Source organism: Amphiura filiformis, chromosome 12, assembly GCF_039555335.1.
Source record: "Amphiura filiformis chromosome 12, Afil_fr2py, whole genome shotgun sequence".
NCBI classification, from domain to species: Eukaryota; Metazoa; Echinodermata; class Ophiuroidea; order Amphilepidida; family Amphiuridae; genus Amphiura; species Amphiura filiformis.
Genome location: NC_092639.1, coordinates 6,652,488 through 6,673,772, shown reverse-complemented (window position 1 = coordinate 6,673,772; position 21,285 = coordinate 6,652,488). Strand labels below are relative to the sequence as shown.

Below are 21,285 nucleotides of genomic sequence, written 5' to 3'. Positions count from 1 at the left end.
GCTAGTTTGTAATGTTTGAATGTTTCCATGTTCCAGTGTATGATGCGTAGGCCTCTTCCCTTGTTATTATAATGTAACTATTTGATTACCCTCATATTCAAAGTAGCATACATTCAACTCATATCAAACCTGGTAGTTAAAAATAACTTGTGCACTCCATTTTCTAGGGCTATAACCAATTCCTCTGTCCCCTGCATACTGATAAGGTATATAACATAGTTCAATAAATTCACAGTCACAGTCCAAACTGGTGCAGCATAGTAGAACATCCCCTCAGGTTATTTCAAAATGCGTCTACTTTTTTTCATTAACGCTTCTTCCGATTTTATTACGTAAAGATGGGTCAGGGAATGGTTCACAGAATGTTGTAGTTCGGAGCTATGGATTTATAAGAGTTGTACGTGCCGATAGTGTCATTTTTCGTAGGAGGAGAGAATAAGTTTGTTTTTTATCAACATGGGATGATGAAAGTTTAATTAAGTGGGCCTCAAGTGTAATAGAATTAATTAGTAAATAGATTTCCTTAATTTTTTGTATTTTCACATGTGCTGCTATATGTAACAAATATGAAATAAAAACGGAGAGTTTCGGAGTCAGATTATTAAGCAAAATCAATTCCAAAAAAGGTGTTTTCCTTAATACAGGGCTCTATGGAAAGATATCAAAATGTTGCTTAAAATAGTCAGAAGTTAAAACATTGTTCATAGAACTTGTTTGTTTTCATATATGCTGAGGTCTTTGTGGTAGGCTTTGAAAGAGTAAAATAAAATATATAGTTTCTGTGCTCCTTTTTGACAAAATCTGAAAACCATTTGACAAATTGAAGCACAATCTCCTCTCCGTCATGTGCATAAGAATGATGACTTGGATGCCTCAAAATCTCAAAATTCATGAGCTATGAGCTAATACTTTGCTATGTAGCTATGCATTTTAAGGCTCTCACCAATTCCTGGGTACCTGAGTTCCTGCCCGTCCTTGGCATACCTGGGTCAAAATTCCAGTAACGGGTTACCCATTTTTTTTACAAAACTTGAAAAAAGAAGAAGTTATATAAGCCCTGAATTACTTGTTATTCAAGGTTGGAAACCGGAGAATACTACTTCTTTTTCATATTTTGGGGTACCCGGATTCCCTCCAGAAAATTCAATTGGGTACCCGAGTACATAATTACCTGTTAGGTGAGAGCCTTAATGCATTTTAGCCACAAACTCACATGATCCCTTGGATACCCAATCAAGCTTGGGCCCCTTAATATGGAACACTGGTAGTTTTGCTTTGCTTCAAATTAGTACATTTAAATTTGCATTCGTAATCACTTCTACTACCAGAGACTTTTCTTTGATATCATCGCTTTTAATTTAATTTGTTACATTTATTCGTTTTTAAAATCACAATATATCAGACAATGGCTTTGAAGCAAGCACAGTAGCTCTTACTGGTTTTAACTTTATTTTCTGAAGGACCTATTATAAGTTTTCCACCAAAAGGTTTTGCATTATTTATGTTCAATGAGTCAGTAAAACAAATGCTGACAAAATAATCAAAACTTCATGCTCCACCGCTTCATCTGTTATATTTTTAATTAGATATACTACTTTCCTAAAAAGCAGCTATCATAGAAAACATAAATTCTGTAATATAAATCAGTATTCATCTTCATTGGTCAAACACAGATATAAATATGCTGTCTCTTTCCTGAAATGAATGCCCTTTTCTTTGTCAAGTACAGTGTCAAATTTAACCACCAAACTGAGACACAATTTCAACTTAGACAGCAGTAGACAAGTGATCACAGTGGCAGGTGATCGTGCACTGAGACCTGTGAAATCCAATTTGACGTATTTATAAACAGATTTATTTCTCACAAGACTCATAATTGACTTCAATTTAAAAAAAACCCTTATAAATGAATTCAGACTGTGCACAGAGACGACGACGAGATGATTTGTTTGCCATCATTTATACATGATACTCTTATTTATTTTATACAATTGGGATCAACTTATTTTCTTGTAGAAAAAGATTCCAAAAATGTCCAATTAGGCAAGTAAAACAAGATCCAATAGCTGAGGATAATCTGATATCTTAGGCTACTTTAGAAATTAGTGGCAAAAAGGTTCGTTAATACATTGTACAAAATATATGGCAACATTTTACTGACTCAACAAAAGCAAAAAAAAAAAAAAAGCTTAAGAATGTTTAACTTCACTGATGTAATCCTTTCCAAACCTATGTTGTAAATAATTCACCTTCAACTCACTTGTGTGTCAGTCACCAGACAAGTAATTTACAGTGTTCAAGAATAGCAACAACTTAGCTTACACATGAGTACAGCATACATGAATGGTGACACACATAGTATCCGGCTAACTGAAATAGAGCAATAAATATGCCATGTAAAAATAGATCAATTGATAGGCTTTTGCTGTGGCAAAATGTACACACTTGCTAGGATATGTGGATAAACCAATCATTCTAATATGTACAACATGTATTTATTGTTTTACAGTACCTTCACTGCTATCCAATACTTCATCAGCTATATATTACTAATAGCATGCTACCTTATATCTACTGCTGATAGCACACTACTTCATCTGTTATCTACTGCTGATATTCCACTACTTCATCAGCTATATATTACTGATAGCATGCTATCTTATATCTACTGCTGATAGCAAATTACTTCATTTGCTATCCACCACTGCTGATAGCATACTACCTCATCTGCTATCTACTGCTGATAGCACACTACTTCATCTGCTATCTACTGCTGATAGCATACTACTTCATCTGCTACTAACTGTTGATAGCAAGCTATCTGCTATCTAATGCTGATAACAAACTACTGTGTATGTAATCTACTGCTGATATCACACTACATCTGATATCTACTGCTGATAGCAAACTACTTCATCTACCATCTACAGCTGATAGCATACTACTGCATCTGCTATCTACTGCTGATAGCAAACTATTTCATCTGCTATCTACTGCTGATAGCATACTACTTCATCTGCTATCTACTGCTGATAGCAAACTATTTCATCTGCTATCTACTGCTGATAGCATACTATTTCATCTGGTATCTACTGCTGATAGCATACTATTTCATCTGCTATCTACTGCTGATAGCAAACTATTTCATCTGCTATCTACTGCTGATAGCATACTACTTCATCTGCTATCTACTGCTGATAGCATACTATTTCATCTGCTATCTACTGCTGATACAAACTATTTCATCTATCTACTGCTGATAGCATACTATTTCATCTGCTATCTACTGCTGATAGCATACTATTTCATCTGCTATCTACTGCTGATAGCAAACTATTTCATCTGCTATCTACTGCAGATAGCATACTATTTCATCTGCTATCTACTGCTGATAGCATTCTATGTCATCTGCTATCTACTGCTGATAGCATACTATTTCATCTGCTATCTACTGCTGATAGCATACTATTTCATCTGCTATCTGCTGCTGATAGCATACTATTAGGGATGACCAGCACATGAACCCACTCCTTTGGACACCTTTTATGTTTACCATGCAAGAATGAACACATACACAATCTCAATGGAGCTATGCACACATAGACTATCTCCCTACACTGACCAATGGATTTGACTTGAGTGCACACAGAGTGCATCAGTAGTACCTCATATTAGCCTGTTTGTAATTTTGGCAAAATTATGTTTTGATAAAGTCCAAATATGCACCCCTAAATATCCATCAATAAATCTATAACTTGGCCAATCACCTAACAGGAAGTTCCCATCTACTGTAGCCAACTTTATGATTTGAGATACCCATAGTTTTCCCTCCACAGCAAACTAAAGTGAAATCTACAGGTTATTTGTATAAAAGAGTGATTTTAATGTAAATTTTCACCAAATTCCAAGATATATTAGGTGAGTAAAGTTTTTGTATACTATACTATAACAAGTATTATTTTTCAGGTGACTAACTTTGGAATTAAAAGTGCTCAAACCCATTACAGGTGAGCATAGAAACAAATTCAAAGTATAGACCTCTGGAAAAGGCAACCGTTACTACTAGTTTCACAGCATACCCTCACTTACGATCATTGGGTATACCGATCATCAGACTATACTATATATATTTATCTAATTCCATGTGCAGTTTCATAAAATTTCATTACTATTTAGGGGTGCATATTGGATGATAAAACCCTCTTTAATCGGATTCAGAAGTATGCAGTACCGTAGGCCTATATGCACAATGTACTCTGCAATGACCATGGTAATATCTTAAAATTGCACATGAAATTGGTTCAATATTGTTATTATAATATACAAAACTTGACTCATCCAATATAACTTGGAATTTAGAGAAAATTTGCAGTAAAATCAAATTTTGATGCAGATATACTGTAGCTTTCACTTCAGCTAGCGGTCATTAACAGTCACATAGTTCATATGCCTAACACTCCATGGGAAACTGAGCACATGGATGAGTCTCATGTGTAAAAAATTTATCACCAAATTTTGACAACTTGTTATTTAAGTTTAAAAAAAATGTAATTAAGGGATCTAAAATGAGCGTTTATTGCGTTTCGACAGTATTTTTTGTGGGACATGAGAGCACCTCAGACCTATTGAATTGCATTCTGAATACGAAGCATGTCTTTCTGATATCAAATAATTTTCATTTTTTGAAAATCACAATATAATACAAATTTTATGACAAAGTAAATTATATAAATCTAATGACATATTCTTAAAGTGTATGTAGCAGGGAGGAAAAGCCGACGGTCAATTGAAAATTTTGACCTTACATATTGAAGATATGGATTTTTTTCAAAAAAAAAACAAAAAAAATTTGGTGTTTTGGGAAAAAAAATCCATATCTTCAATCTGAAAAAGGTCAAAATTTTCAATTGATCGTCGCTTTTCATCCCACCTACATACACTTTAAGTATAAATCATCAGATTTATAAAGTTTACTTCAAGTACTGTTAAATATCAAAAATATCAATTTTTAATGATTTGCCATAAAATGTGTATTAAATTGCGAATTTCAAAAAATCAAAATTATTTGATATCAGAATGACATTCTTCGTATTCAGAATGCAATTCGATATGTCTGATGTGCTCTAATGTCCCACAATAAATACTGTCCAAACGCTCATACCCCACCCTTAAGTTGATCTGTAGTGACGAATTTTTTATGCAAGGTTTCGAATTTTGTACTTTTTTGGGACTTTGATAATTTTTGGGCCTTGGATGCAAAATTCGAAAACCTCACACAAAAAATCGTCACTACAAATCAACTTTATTACATGTTTTGTGACTTAAATAACAAGCTGTCAAAATTTGGTGATACATTTTTTTTTGGTCAAATTTGTTCACAATTTTTCTTCCATGACTGCCATCTTGGATTTGTACAAAGAAATATAGAACAAAAAGGCTATTTCACAAGACCAGATCTCCGAATGCATTTATGAAAACCTGTATTTATAAATGATTTCTTCTTGTAAGTATTTGTATAAATCATGTAATCCATTTTCAAGGGTTACAGAAAAGGTGTTTTTTGAAAATAATGAATTTGAAACTGGAAATTTCTAAATTTTGTGCCATTTTTACTTGGTGTCCATAATTTGTCCAAACTGCCTATTCAAAACACGCATATAAAATTGGCCATAACTTCAGAACCATTTATCCTATTGAGGTCATTTAAAGACTGAAATGCCCCATTTAATGAGCTCTGTAATATGAGGTATGATTCTACAAAACAGGAGAAACTTCACATTTTCATGGTCATCCCTAATACTATTTCATCTGCTATCTACTGCTGATAGCATACTATTCATACTATTTCATCTGCTATCTACTGCTGATAGCACACTACTTTATCTGCTAGGTTATGCGTTATCTACTGTTTATAGCACACTTCCTCACCTACTCTATCCCCCCTTATAGCACATTTTATCAGTTGTCTACTGCAGATAAACCGCTTACTCAATATCTCACAGAATGATTCTCAAATACTGACAAAATGTTAAATAAGCACTGTGCCAGATAATTCCATTATAAAGGCTAGATGCATAAGTCAAAATGCATAGAGCTGACCCCATGTGTATATAAATGACAGGGAAGAGGGTTAGGTTAAATCAATTTCAGGAGTCTGCAGCCTCGGTTTTCACCTCAACACTTCTGGCATACTTGGCTTCATCTGTCGGGTATGTAACATATTAGATTTGATAAACCAGTTACAGAATTAGTAAGGAAAACTGTTCCCAATAATCTAATGCAGCACTCCTGCAGGCTGATACAGTCTGTCTTGAGACTATATTACACTGACATCTCTTTCATCACATTGTCAAGTTAGGGATTTTGTTTCTTTGAAAAGTTAGATAATATTACAAGACACAACACACGTAACAACATATTGTGGTCAAGGAGTTCATAATTGGACTGTTGAGTAATTTTGTGATTTCTTGAGTAATGTGCAAAAATATGTAAATATTATTTGAATTTTGTTTGATTTCAGCACAAAGTAATCACAAAGACTACGTACAAACAAATCCCCAGTTTCCTTGCATATTTTGTTGCTATACTTATAAACAACATATTTATAAACCAGATACTTTTAATCAATAATAACTTAATAACATTGTCTACCATCCCTGGAATATTTCAACATGTGCTGTTAACAAAATAATGACTCTCTGGTTCAGCATGTATATAACCTTTTAAATGAATATAGTTAAAACTCCAACATGATTCAGCTGGCAAATGCCTAGTGAAAAAAAAAACTGGAGACAAATTGTACCAGACAAGTCGGCATTGATAGAGAAAACCGTCTCCATGTGCAGTGATTCACATTCAATATTATTTCAGGTTCTATGAATCCAAGTACCTAAATACAACTATCAGATGTACTAGATAATATATCAGATGAAATCAATAGCTTTGGTTATGCATTGGATGAGTACACAACCACTACACAGAAAATAATACACAACGCATTGCAACTAGAGCACAGACTAAGATGGTTTTGATCTTTTGCAAGAGAAGTCAATATTAGGGAATGATCGAACCCTACGCACGTTTACCGAGCATATTAAGAATATTTCTAATTCTAGAGTATCAATGTAATATTCCATGACTTGTTGATGTATAAATTTTCTTTTTTTAGATATCTCCTTTTCATGAATGATTCATTTATTCACTTATAGACAAGAATAGCTTGAGATCTGATGAAAATGGAATATTATTTAAATTTGATACTGAATGTTACAAGTGACTCATGCTACAGGCAACTAAATGTACGACCTTGAATCTTCCATTTAATTCAAGGTAATGTTATAATTAATGCAACATGGTTATTTGTGTTTAAAATTATAAAAAATTCTTTTATGTAATTACTATCTGCATTCGGCTTGCTCCCATAGAAATGACTATACTTTTCTTTTGCTAATAGACATTCTTGTTCAGTGGGTGGGGTTTAGCTTGCAAGTGATGAATTTGATTGGGAGTTGTCTTTCGAGGCCATAGATGACAGCACATCGCAATGTCATGAAATACGCTTAATTTTGTTGAGGTGCAAGCTTAATTCAGATTACATGACAACACTGACAATGTTAAGTGCATTTCTGCCAGGCTATATCCACTGAATGTCCACAGAACAAAGTCAATTTCTTACTTCTTTTCATGTTGCACTAAAATAATTAATTTCACAAAATACTGATACTACATGATAGAAAATAGTAAAAACAATAATTCATATCTTTTCTTTTCTAATTGAAATAAATGAAAGACAAAGCTACAATGAAAAATATTTCAATGACCCATTACTACTAGTATTTATAATTCATATACAACAAGTTTGATAAATATGACTCATGCTCTTAATAATGTGACTGACCTTGAATTGTAGTATTAAATGAGGACACAATATCAGTCTCTCTTAGGCAATTTGATGTTTGCAACAGATGGCACAACACAGATACCAACTATCATTAACAGTAGTTTGATTACTTGTAGCAGACACATTGTTATTTTGTTATTCCCCCTGGTATATTTACGCCAAATGAGAACCCCCCTGGTATATTTAAGCCAAATAAGAAAATGCAGCATCATGACCAAATAAGTATGTATAAACAAACAAACAAATAAATTAGCAATGAACTGGTGAATGAATTAACAAATGCCTGGTGTAATATGAGGCAACTCAAACACCCACAAAGTAGCCGAGGACCCATTAATTTTCATACCATAACTCTAATCATAACATTTACCCTAATCCTAATCTAACCCTAATCCTAATCTAACCCTATCCCAACCACTTACCCTAATGCTAACCCTAACAAAAATTCCCTAACCCCTAACTTTACCCCTTTTTAGACTTATGCCCCTTTGGACTTATTATGAGCTGTTCCCAAAAATTGTGTATAATTTGTGTACAACCCCAGTTAACCAATGCAAGTCAAAAAGTAGCATGTGTGCATAGTCCTAAACAGTGTCCTACCCTGAAAGGCGATTGTAAGTAGGGGTGTGGGGGTATTTTCTTGCTTTTGTGTCATAGTTTTGCATGCACTCTTTCCCACCCACACATGAATCTTCACTCTTTAAATTATGAAGCAAGACACTGAAGATAAGAACTTAATGGTTCTCATCAACCTCATTCAAATTAATTTTCTTCCCATTCTGGGTCACTTTTTCTTAAATTAAAATTTCTATTTTAGGGTTAACCTGGTTAAGCCAACCTAAGGATTTTTTTAGGCCTCGTTTAATATAGCTTTGGTCCATGTAAAGACAAGTCTGTGTTTCATCTGCACCTCGGTTATCATGGTAATCAATGTATCTCAATCAACATAGAAAGTTAACCTGTATGGTCTCCTTGTCTGTCCTGATATCAGACTAGATGTAATACTAAATTCATAAGCAAGCATCCCTGCAGTTATATCTTGTCATTACAGGTAGAGTTGTGAAACCATATATTATTTAGTATCAGCAGACATCTTATGCCATCTGCTTGTAAGTTGTTCATTTATCTTCATTTAAATAGTAAGGAAGACATATGCCTCCTTGCTATGTCTGGCACTTATATCACACTCTGCTTTCACTTACATGTCTGATTCTATTTCAACTTAATTTTGATAAATTGACAGAGAATATAGTTATAATATTACATTGGATGCTGATACATTTGCTTTGGTGTATGGCATGTGGGGGTGTGTGGGAAGAGGGTGTAAGGGGGAGGGGTGGCTTTTAAAGACCTCAAACATGGACATGCATGTGAATATAGCAGAACCGGGAACACCCCATAAATAACCAAGAGCATCCATGGTTCCCTCTACCACCAGCATATTGCAAACAATGTAATATGCATTATATAAGACTAGATGTCTTGTTTGCCGGTGTAGGGTAATATCTCTGATAGATAGTAAAAGGTCCGATGGTTCCATAATTTTGAGCTTAGCTTCGGGTCTGCAAGATCGTCAGTTAGATAGGAAAAAGATAGGGCCTCGTTGGCATGTCTTACTAATTATAATGGAAAGCAATGCCAAGGTGAGTGGCATATAACTCCAGGCAGAAACCCATATCATATCGCTACTCTACTACACACAATTATTTTGTGAAGAAAGCTTATGAATATTTCATGCATCTAATTTTTAAAGCATCATGTCTGCAATTTGCTAATTTGCTTGTTTAGCATTATCTACTTGTAGCCAAGTAAGCAATTGCTCACCAACGTGTGTTATATCAAGGTTTAGAATTTCAAGTCTGTCATATGGGAAACCACTAAAATAGATACTGTATAAATATTTCAGTGAAATGAATATTTTGTACTTGATACAGGTTTGCCGTTCATGTTATTCCCAATGTCAACACCTACACATTTAACCCTATGGGTCAATGTTTTTATGCAGGTTTTTAAATTTGCAGCTCTCAAATAAATACACAAACGTAAAAACTGTACAAAAATTTCTCACCATGTAGTGCATCCCTGTAGATGAAATTTGCAGATAGAATTCTTCCTTGAAATTTGTACCAATAAGAGCTAGTTATAATTTTGATAGTGCTATGAAATTCTCCCCTTGAAGGTACTACTTGATGCTGATGATGACTTATTAATAACAACATTTCTGGACTTACAACCCATGACATAAATATGCACCAACGATTTTTCACTAAGACTCCCACACAAGTACTTCTTGGCCTTATCAAACAAATGCCGAGTTAGATGCATTTATGTGAGAATATTTGTCTCAATTATTTTATTAGCAATAAAACTTATCAAATGAATATATGACAGTTTATATTTGTTTTAAACATTTGGAGCAATATTCTGACACCTATGAGGCATGAAGTGGGTTACAAAGGTGTGTTAGTGCCTGTGGCATTATGATGCATGGGAGCCACAAGTCGAGATTTACAAGTGCATCTATGACTACAGATGCAATTCGGGCTATTCCATTTAAAAACTACACTACCCCGCTGGAAGATCTTGGAAATATCTGCCACAGGGAGAGTATGAATTTCAAATGGAATGAGCACAATTTGCAGCTCCATTTGAATTTTGTACATCCTCTGAGAGGGAGCCTAGTAGAGAGGGCTGCCTAATATGCTCTCATTCCATTTGAAATTCATACTCCATCTGTGGAAGATATTTCCAAAATCTTCCACAGGGGTAGTGTGGATTTTAAATGGAATAGCCCAATGTACACAGCACCTGAAAGAAAGTAGAATGTAGTAGCTGACACAGATCAAATATAATTGCAAATTTTACTTACCTGACTAGCTAAATCTACTGAAGCGCCTTTTTCTAGCAGTTCTTTGACAATATCCATATACCCTCCTTGTGCAGCAAAAAACAATGCACATGTGCCAGTCTGAAATGAGAAAACACAATATACCGTATTCAAATTCCAATAAGCACCCATGCCCCAATAAGCACCCACCCAGGTTATTGTCAATTTGCTAAAGGGTACCATTAATGATGAAGTGACAAATTGACGTTGATACAGTGAAATAGCTGGGAGATTAGAAGTCCCATGTAAACTTGCAATATTTAGTTACATTTTCTGCATCAGAAAAGCTACTACAACGTCTCAGGACCGTTCATAACGTACATAAATTTGTCTCTAACAAACACCCCTTAAGAAAAAATTAGGTAAAAAATAAGCGCCCACCCAAAATGACTTTGTTAAGCGCACTGGTGCTTATTGGAATGAATACAGTAATTGTAAATTGTTTAAATGATATTACAAAGTGGAAAATTAAATTTTTATCACACAGTTATTAAAAATTATATAAAGTAAAAGAATTTTAAGGATACTAGCAAATAATACATTCAGTAAACACTTTCTTGGAGAACAGTATTTGCATTGTTGCTTTTGAATTATTTAACACTCTTCGATTACTCAGCTTTTGTGGTTTGTAAATCTAAGCATAGAGTTTGTGGATTTGATGGTAGAAGATTTCACAAAGTGTTTGCTTCTACAGCTTAGTTGTCAAAAATCTTTCATTTTACTGAGGAACTCACAATAACAAACTTTCTACATGTTTTATAATTCATGGCTATTAATCAACATTATCTTCTACACATCATAATAATGTCAAAAACATATTACATTATTTTATTTTAGGGCCTATGTTTAATAATATTTCTGATTTCTTATTGAACTTAACCCTGTTTTGATACTAGTCTCAGACATTAGCAATGTACCGTACAAAAAGTAAATATTTCTAAGTTTCTCAACAAAAGCACTCCAGGGGTCCTTTGATGTGGCAAAATTAACAATTTCTTGATTGCTTCTCACACTGAGGTAGCAGGTAAATGCTTCCACATAAATAATGATAGTGGAATTAAGCATGCATATTAGTTTGATCATGAGGAAAACTGATCACACTGATATTTTCCTTTATTTTTTGTTGTTTACAAATGTACATTTCATTGGATTTCATTTGCATGTCATTTTTGCAAAATTAAAGTTGACAAAGTAAGGGATTTTTGTAGTTAATAATAAAAAACAACAAAAACAAATGTGTAATTTGTATGGTTTAAACAGGAACATGGGTTTCAAGATATTGAAAAACTTACACTTACATGTACTCCAATACTAGTCAATTTTAACTTTCAGAAATATTATCTGATTATTGATCTCCACAACTTAGAATATTGGAATTCCAGTTTGTAGCTTTTTTATTACTAACTTAATCAATTACTTAATGAGTTAATCAATTAATCCAGACTAAGGTCGCTTGAATGTACAAATTAAACACCCTGCTACTGATAGTGACAAGTTACCCAAACATTAATGTCCATGCATGCATTCAAATTCTCACCCAAAAATAATGTAGCTGTACTTGACAACTGTGACAAATTCTGCAGCTAATTCCTTGGAATATGTTGGGCCAATTTTGGGCCATAATCATGGAACTGCTCCATATTATCCATTGTATTTGCTACGCTCACAAAATGAAAACACTATAGATTGCATAACTTAACCACGTCGCTCCGCCAATTTGTAGTTCAAGTACCAAAACAGTAAAGAACAGACCACTGCAGTAGAGTAGAGGGTGGCAAACTGTTTTGGATCAAGGGCCACATTGTGAGTTTCAGAAAGTTTGATGGGCCCCATACAGTGTTATGACTAACTTTTGCTTCATATAATTTTTTGTAACTTAAAAAAGCCTTGTGGACCAGATTGATTGCCCCTCGGTAGAGGTCCATTTGCCCAATGCACAGTCCTACCATTTGCAATAAGAGCCTCAAATAGGCAATAAACATGGAATTTGCAATGTTATATGACTGATTCAATTCCCATTCATGTATCCTTTCATATGTCAGAACCATGTAATGGGTAAACAGGGATGAAAGTCCACTATTGAAAAAGGCCTGAATAAGCCTGAAAACCGCGTGAAACTGACCAGAATGGCCCTAAAACTGGCTGATAATAAAAGAAATTGCGTAAAATCAGGACTATAGAAAGCCTGAATTCAGGTAAAAGCCTGAAAACTTGCATCCCTGGTGAATATGTCCAACAACTTGAGCTTAAGAAAGCAACATTTCACCTATTTCCCATTGCTTAAAACAGGCCTAGGCCTCCACAAGATATCTTTTCTATCCCTGCTTTGTTGATTGATGGGACTGACATCATTGATTGCACTTTGCAAAGAATTGCACACATTACACATAATAATATAGCTGCAGGAACTATTGGATTTTTAAGAGGTAGATATTGATCCTAATTCAGTCATGCATTTATCGGAACCTACAAGATGGCTTAAACTTTGATTCCTGTGGCTAAATGGAAAGAGAGAAACTTCAATAATAGAAAATGTGACAGAATGGATAGCTAAACGAAAATCCATTTCACTTCCTCAATCTCACTGGGAGTACATCTGAATACTCTCTAGATGATGTAAACACAAAAGTTGCAGAAAAATACTTTACCAAGTCATCTCATAAGAAACAACATACATGTAAATGTTGAGACAAGTTGTAAATCTACATAGTGCCTTGAGGTATTGGGCCAGGAGCATAGATTGAAACATGGCAATCAAGTGCGAGGTAAATTATACAATTGTGCTCTCCAGATGTGTGATTTACAGAGAAATTCTTAATGTCAACTTCCACCTTATCACTTTCAACAAAAATGAAAACTTGTGGCTACAACTCGTATAGCCTAGATCCTCATCAAGGAACTTTCAACTAATTAATCAATTACATGTAGGTGTAAGTTGAAGGGAGGGTAAAGGGTAGCATTTTGGTACAAGTTAAGTGACACATTGAATTGTCCAATCACACTGCAAAAAACCCAGAATGTTACATATTTAAGATGAACGCTACAAAAAGACATACAATATTTGTACTGTTACATGTATAACTCACACTTTCTCAGAACAATTCAATCATTTTTTTTCATTTGTCAATTCCCACCATTCATTAGCTTACTCACAGTGAACATTTACAAATGAAATATTTGTAAATATGAAATGAATATTTACAAATAGTATGTCACTCTTATAATTATTTTTATCATACACATTTGGATTATTGAAACCTCCCTAATTCTACTTCCCTAATCTTCTGTGGCAGTTTTCATTTGGAAATTAGAACACACTATAGATGACACTGTCCCCTATAGCTCCATACTTGTGTTTTTATTGGCTTCTATTCACTAAGTCAAGTACAAACATTTACGTTGCATAGAATGCAAGTGTTACAATGGATGTTTTCATTACACCTCCAATCTAACACACAGTGTGTCCATTGGGCCACAGAAGGTGTGATGTAGAGCTGATCCAAGAATGCAAAATGTTACCGATTTGATGCCTTGATGCACTTGATATGCAAGAGTGGTTGAACAGCAGCAGCATTAATGCAGGCTCAGCAGTCTTGTCACATTTATCATTTCCAGGTCTGAACTCACAGAAGTTGCAAGAGAATTATATATTTAAATATTTATTTAAATAAAATAAAATAAAATAAAATAAAATAAAATAAAATAAATAAATAAATAAATAAATAAATAAATAAATAAATAAATAAATAAATAAATAAATAAATTTAATTAATTTAATTTTTAATTTATATTTATTTATTTACATAGTTATTCATTTATTTAAATATTATAGTCATCTTTCTCCAAGTATTTATTTCATTATACTTACTTACATTTACTTACTCACTTACTTACTTACTTACTTACTTACTTAAATATTTATTTATTTATTTAAATATTTATTTACTTATTATTTAAAAATATTTCTTTATTTAAATATAATATCTGATAGTAGCTTTAGAAATGCACACATAAAAGAATGCTCAAAATACCTAGGTAGAGCGAAAATATGTGAAACCAAGGGTATCAAAAACACCCATGGATTATATTGAAATGTATTTATTTATATTATTTATATAAATTTTTTATTATTTTCTATTACTACTTTTACCGACGACAAGCAAAACCAAATTGTGCATAATGCTGGATAAAAGGGAAGCCCTAATATCAAAAATATGCCAATGCAATACTTACATGTCTCCTCTCATCTGGCTGTGCCCCCTGCTCCAGTAATTCCTTCACACAATCTAAGTGACCATTGGCTGCTGCTAATATCAATGGAGTCGTTCCCTCCTGAAGGAATAAAGAGACAAGGATCAAAGAATTAAAATACATTTGCATGTTTCTGGTAATCTTTTAAATTAAACCAGGCATGTTTCCAAACTTTTGTAGTGATGAAGATGTTCAAGTAAAGTAATAGGTTTCAAAAATTTGTCTTGGGATAATTATGGAATAATTTACGATAATGGTTCACTTTCAGGGCAATATCTGATAAGAGTACCTAATATTAGTAATTTCCAATAATATTTTCAATAGTGAGATAGCCAGTCAATCTATTCGCTTCCCGTTAGAATATGACCGTTGCTAGGTCTACTAGATCACGCTTTCTTTGTTACGAACCACTGATCGAAATGATCACAAAAGCCTATGGCATATTAAACTAGATGGACCGCGGTTCTCGGATGTCACGGTTTTCGACAAAGCGTCGACCGTGATGCCTCCACCAAAGGGAGCAATGTGGCACTCAAAAGTTGATACAAAGCTTCAAGCCTAACAGAGGAGACTGAATTTGACCTCAGATGACACCTGGAAGACCCCAAAACAACCTTCCAATGACACCTGGGTGACCCCGAATGACCTTCAAAAATTTTGGCTGTAAATGGTGACAATACCCACCAAGTTTCATGCCCATAAGACAAATATTAAGAATTTGACAGTTTTTACTAATTTGACCTCAGATGACCCCAAAATGGCCTCCCAAAAATTTGGCTCTAAATGTTGACCTTACCCACCAAGTTTCATGCCCATATGATAGTTTTTACTAATTTGACCTCAGATGACCCCTGGTGACCCCAAAATGACCTTCCAAAAATTTGGCTCTAAATGTTGACTGTACCCACTAAGTTCCATGCCTATCCAACAGTTTTTACTAATTTGACCTCAGATGACCCCTAGTGACCCCAAAATGACCCTCCAAAATGTTGGCTCTAAATGTTGATTATGTCTACCAAGTTTCCTGCCCATGTGACTGTTTGTACTAATTTGACCTCAGATGACCCCTGAATGTCCTTGGATGACCCCGAAATGACCTTCCAAATATTTGGCTCTAAATGTTGACTGTACCCACCAAATTTCATGCCCATACAACACTTTTTACTAATTTGACCTCAGATGACCCCTGGGTGACCCTGGATGACCCCAAAATGACCTTCCAAATATTTGGCTCTAAATGGTGACTGCACCCACCAAGTTTCATGCCCATACAACAGTTTTTACTAATTTGACCTCAGATGACCCCTGAGTGACCCCAAAATGTCCTTCCAAAACTTTTGCTCTAAATGTTGACTGTACCTATCAAGTTTCATGGCCATACGACAGTTTTTGCTAATTTGACCTCAGATGACCCCTGGATGACCTCAGGTGACCTTGACCCCCAAACCAATACAAACATGTTCTGCCCAGGCGGCATAGGACACGCAACACAGACGTACGAGGCTGGCGAAGATACAGGGCTGACAGCCCCATTCACAATACACGGTTAGCGATTATAAATGGACAATTAACATACTTGCAGTGGGGTACTTTGCAGAACCCCAACGGTTTTAGAGTAAGATAATTTTGCTTTGACACCACATAACAAATTTAGAATTGTTTGTGAAGATTTCATGATTATGTGTTAATCCAATGGCGACGCGTCAAAATAGCGATATCGCATCCACCATCATCTGGTTCTGCCTAGTCTCTGAGAAAAGAGGTAAATAAGGAAAATGGGCCCCCTGACCTCAAATGACCTTTTACCTAAGTATATGACCTTGAACCTCACCCAAAAAAAAAGTAGCCAGAGTTTCTGACCATGACCCACCTATCCTGAAAATCTGAAGTCAATCCGTCCATCCATGCCCGAGATATAGCCGCCGGACGGAAGCACGGAAGCTCGGAAGCACGGACATTGCAAAAACAGTATGCCTCGCGGTGGAGGCATAAAAATCGGAACAGGTGTATGAGCCCAGGCTTGGAGCAGTAACCAATGGTTACTAACGTGCACTACGACAGCGAATATACAGCCATGTAGACAAAACTTCTCGTAAGACAAATAGGTATCTACATGTATCTGCAGTGCAAACTGTGGTGTGTTTTTTAATATTTGAATTTTCATATTTGGTATAAAATACACAAAAATGTTGTGAAAATGTTTTGCCTGTATGTAATTTGTACTGCACAACTCTGATATATAGCTTAAGAAATCATATCAATCATTGTTTACCATGCATGGTATTTTGTGGTGAACTTGCATTTCTTGATATTGTAAGTGGCAAAAAAAACCACCCAACTTTGGAGCTCTAAGGGCAATACAATTTGTAAACCATCACATCAAAACCAACCACTCAGAAATGAAAATGGAGATTTAAAAACTAGGATAAACTGCTATTTTCTAGCTTTAAAATGACATCTTACTTGTTAAAATCAGATACAGTAAAAATGTTTTATGGAGCAAAACAAGTTCAAATTTCTTTAAATTTAAATTTAAATTTTTTTCATTCATTGTTAATATCTGTGAATGAAGCAGCCGACAAGTGATCAGTTTTGATGTGATGGATCACATTTTAGTTTGTATGCATATATAAATGGGGAAGTTGATCTGAAAGTAAGTCATAAGCCCTGTGTCACAACTTGCTTGATGATATGAGTCAGGTCAGGCAAATTATACCAACTACTTTCTGCTACAACAGTATATATCCTTACAAGAAATGTAACTCGGGGTCTCTGCATGTGACTAGCTAACATGTTACTTTTGGTCTTATCTTGACAAGGATTTGACCTGAACCAATTTCTTCAAATGAAAAGGTTAATACAATTGTTGTTATATTCCATAGCATTCAATGCATTCAAAACTTGACTGCTTAACTCACTGTGGCAACAAAAGGTTAATACAATTGTTGTTATATTCCATAGCATTCAATGCATTCAAAACTTGACTGCTTAACTCACTGTGGCAACAAAAGGTTAATACAATTGTTGTTATATTCCATAGCATTCAATGCATTCAAAACTTGACTGCTTAACTCACTGTGGCAACAAAAGGTTAATACAATTGTTGTTATATTCCATAGCATTCAATGCATTCAAAACTTGACTGCTTAACTCACTGTGGCAACAAAAGGTTAATACAATTGTTGTTATATTCCATAGCATTCAATGCATTCAAAACTTGACTGCTTAACTCACTGTGGCAACAAAAGGTTAATACAATTGTTGTTATATTCCATAGCATTCAATGCATTCAAAACTTGACTGCTTAACTCACTGTGGCAACAAAAGGTTAATACAATTGTTGTTATATTCCATAGCATTCAATGCATTCAAAACTTGACTGCTTAACTCACTGTGGCAACAAAAGGTTAATACAATTGTTGTTATATTCCATAGCATTCAATGCATTCAAAACTTGACTGCTTAACTCACTGTGGCAACAAAAGGTTAATACAATTGTTGTTATATTCCATAGCATTCAATGCATTCAAAACTTGACTGCTTAACTCACTGTGGCAACAAAAGGTTAATACAATTGTTGTTATATTCCATAGCATTCAATGCATTCAAAACTTGACTGCTTAACTCAATGTGGCAACAAAAGGTTAATACAATTGTTGTTATATTCCATAGCATTCAATGCATTCAAAACTTGACTGCTTAACTCACTGTGGCAACAAAAGGTTAATACAATTGTTGTTATATTCCATAGCATTCAATGCATTCAAAACTTGACTGCTTAACTCACTGTGGCAACAAAAGGTTAATACAATTGTTGTTATATTCCATAGCATTCAATGCATTCAAAACTTGACTGCTTAACTCACTGTGGCAACAAAAGGTTAATACAATTGTTGTTATATTCCATAGCATTCAATGCATTCAAAACTTGACTGCTTAACTCACTGTGGCAACAAAAGGTTAATACAATTGTTGTTATATTCCATAGCATTCAATGCATTCAAAACTTGACTGCTTAACTCACTGTGGCAACAAAAGGTTAATACAATTGTTGTTATATTCCATAGCATTCAATGCATTCAAAACTTGACTGCTTCACTCAATGTGGCAACAAAATGGAATCATGGTGATAATCCTCCAACAAAGGCTGTGCGTGAATATCATGAACTTGTGGTCAAATTGAAGCAATAATCATAACACTGACTTTTAAAATAAGATAAGGAAATAATAACAAAGAAGGAAGACAAAGAGGAGATAAAGACAATGAGAAAGACAAAAAAATTACAAAAAAGATTCTATTCCCATTCTATTTCGTATAATGACGTTGAAGATTTAGAATCAAAGACTATGAAGAAGACAAAGAAGAAAATACAGATGAAGAGGAAGACAAAGATGATGATGATAAAGAAGAAGGGAAGATAAACAAGGAGGTGGTGGGGAGGAGGAGGAAAAGGAGAAGATGAAGGCAATGAATAAAAAGCAGATAAAGAAGAAAAATAAGACAATGAAGAAGAGGCAGAAGGTAGCAACAGAAATTATTATGTGCTCAGCAAGTCAGCCTTGTTTTCCACTAGCAAGTAACATCTCAATGCTTATTCCCTCTTAAGGACCCTACAGACCTTTTAGTGGATATTATAGAATATTTCAATGTAACATATCTACATCTATTCCATTTCTATTTCCAGTAATGTTAAAGTTCTAATGAATGTTTGATGACATAAAATCGATAATATATTGCTACATTCTATGTAACATATTATCGATTTTACATCATCAAACATTCGTTAAAACTTAAACATTATACGAAATAGAATGGGAATAGATTAAATATAAACAAAGATGTGTTACATCAAATATTCTGTGTTGAATACTCAGAGTCTGTAGCGGTCATATTACTGTAGCATAGGCTTAAGGAACCGGGGGGTTTGAGGGGTCTCATTGAGGGGTCTCAGCCCCCTCAATAATTTTGGTGCGGGGGCTGGAATACCTTTCAGCCCCCCAATAATCCTAGGTGAAGTTAAAAAATTGTGATAAAATAGAGGAAAAATGGGTGTTTGTGACATATTTTGCAGAATTTTCTGACTGCAGGGGGGAAACCCCCTCCAGCACCCCCCACTGTGGCCCACCAATTTTTGTTCATTTTCAGCCCCCCCATGTTGAAAATCTTCCTAAGCCAATGTGTAGGGTTTTGACCTTCTCTGACTTTCCATTTTGAAACTGTTTAATTGACACATTGATCAATGTTTTCATTCCCTATTAGGCCTGGCATTTTCAGGTAATTTTGTGCCCGGGTACCCGGCGCATTTTTCTGGCGGGTAACCGGGTACCCAAAATTGCAAAAAAAAAAAATTTAATTAATTTTTTCGGTTTTGTAGTGTCCCTGGACCTAGACCTAAATGCTAGGATCATTCATGGTTGACCTAAAAAAAAAATTTGATAAGAGTATGACAGGAAAACAAAGTATCAATTTTCATATTAAAAACACAAAACATCGTGCAAATTTGTTTAATTTTTTTTAGGTCAACCATGATTTAGGTATAGGTCCAGATTCAGATTCAGATTCAACTTTATTTAGCCACGGTGGGCCCACTTCAACCCTAGGTTGTTCTTCCTTGGGGCCGTGGATACAAACTACAGTACAAACAAATATTTAACAAAACATGTTTACAAGAGATATGTTATACAAAGTAAAACTATCAAATGAATTGTTAAAAGATACAAAAGATCATATAAACTTACAATGTATATAGGTTACCTTGTAAAACTGTTTACAAGCGACACTTCATAAAAATATCAAATGAATTGTTAAGCGATACAAAACATCATAAATAAACTTACATACAAGGGGAAAAAATGAAAGAATTTATAAACTTATAAACAAAACTGAAAAGAATTAAAATGAAACATCTTTCAGCATATTTTTGAAAGTAAATAAATTAGGTGAATTTGTGACCCTATCATCAAGACTGTTCCATAAGATTGCACCTCTATATGATAAGCTACGTTTTTTTTGAAATCAGTTTTAGGCTGTGGGATGAAAACATTATTTTTACTTTGCGAAAATTGTATTTATTATTAGAAACGAGGAAACAGTTGAAAGGTAAGGAGGTGCTAAGTTATTTAAAATTTTATAAATCCAAATTGAGGTATTATACTGATGTCTGTGAGAAAGTGGCTTCCAATTGAGCTGATCTAGGACAATAGCACTTGAGGTATCCCATGGAGCTCCACAAATAATGCGAGCAGC

General features: G+C 34.4%; 1 protein-coding gene across 1 annotated transcript in view; it reads right to left on the bottom strand.

Annotated features, from left to right (window-relative positions):
- The window catches only part of LOC140165723 (uncharacterized), a 66,842-nt gene that overhangs the window by 27,372 nt on the left and 18,185 nt on the right, over window positions 1-21,285 (bottom strand). The window contains exons 3-4 of the mRNA XM_072189032.1: window positions 15,021-15,119; window positions 10,770-10,868 (exon numbers count right to left, since the gene is read on the bottom strand). Of these exons, the coding sequence (XP_072045133.1) occupies window positions 10,770-10,868; window positions 15,021-15,119 (198 nt within the window). The remainder of the gene's footprint in view (window positions 1-10,769; window positions 10,869-15,020; window positions 15,120-21,285) is intronic.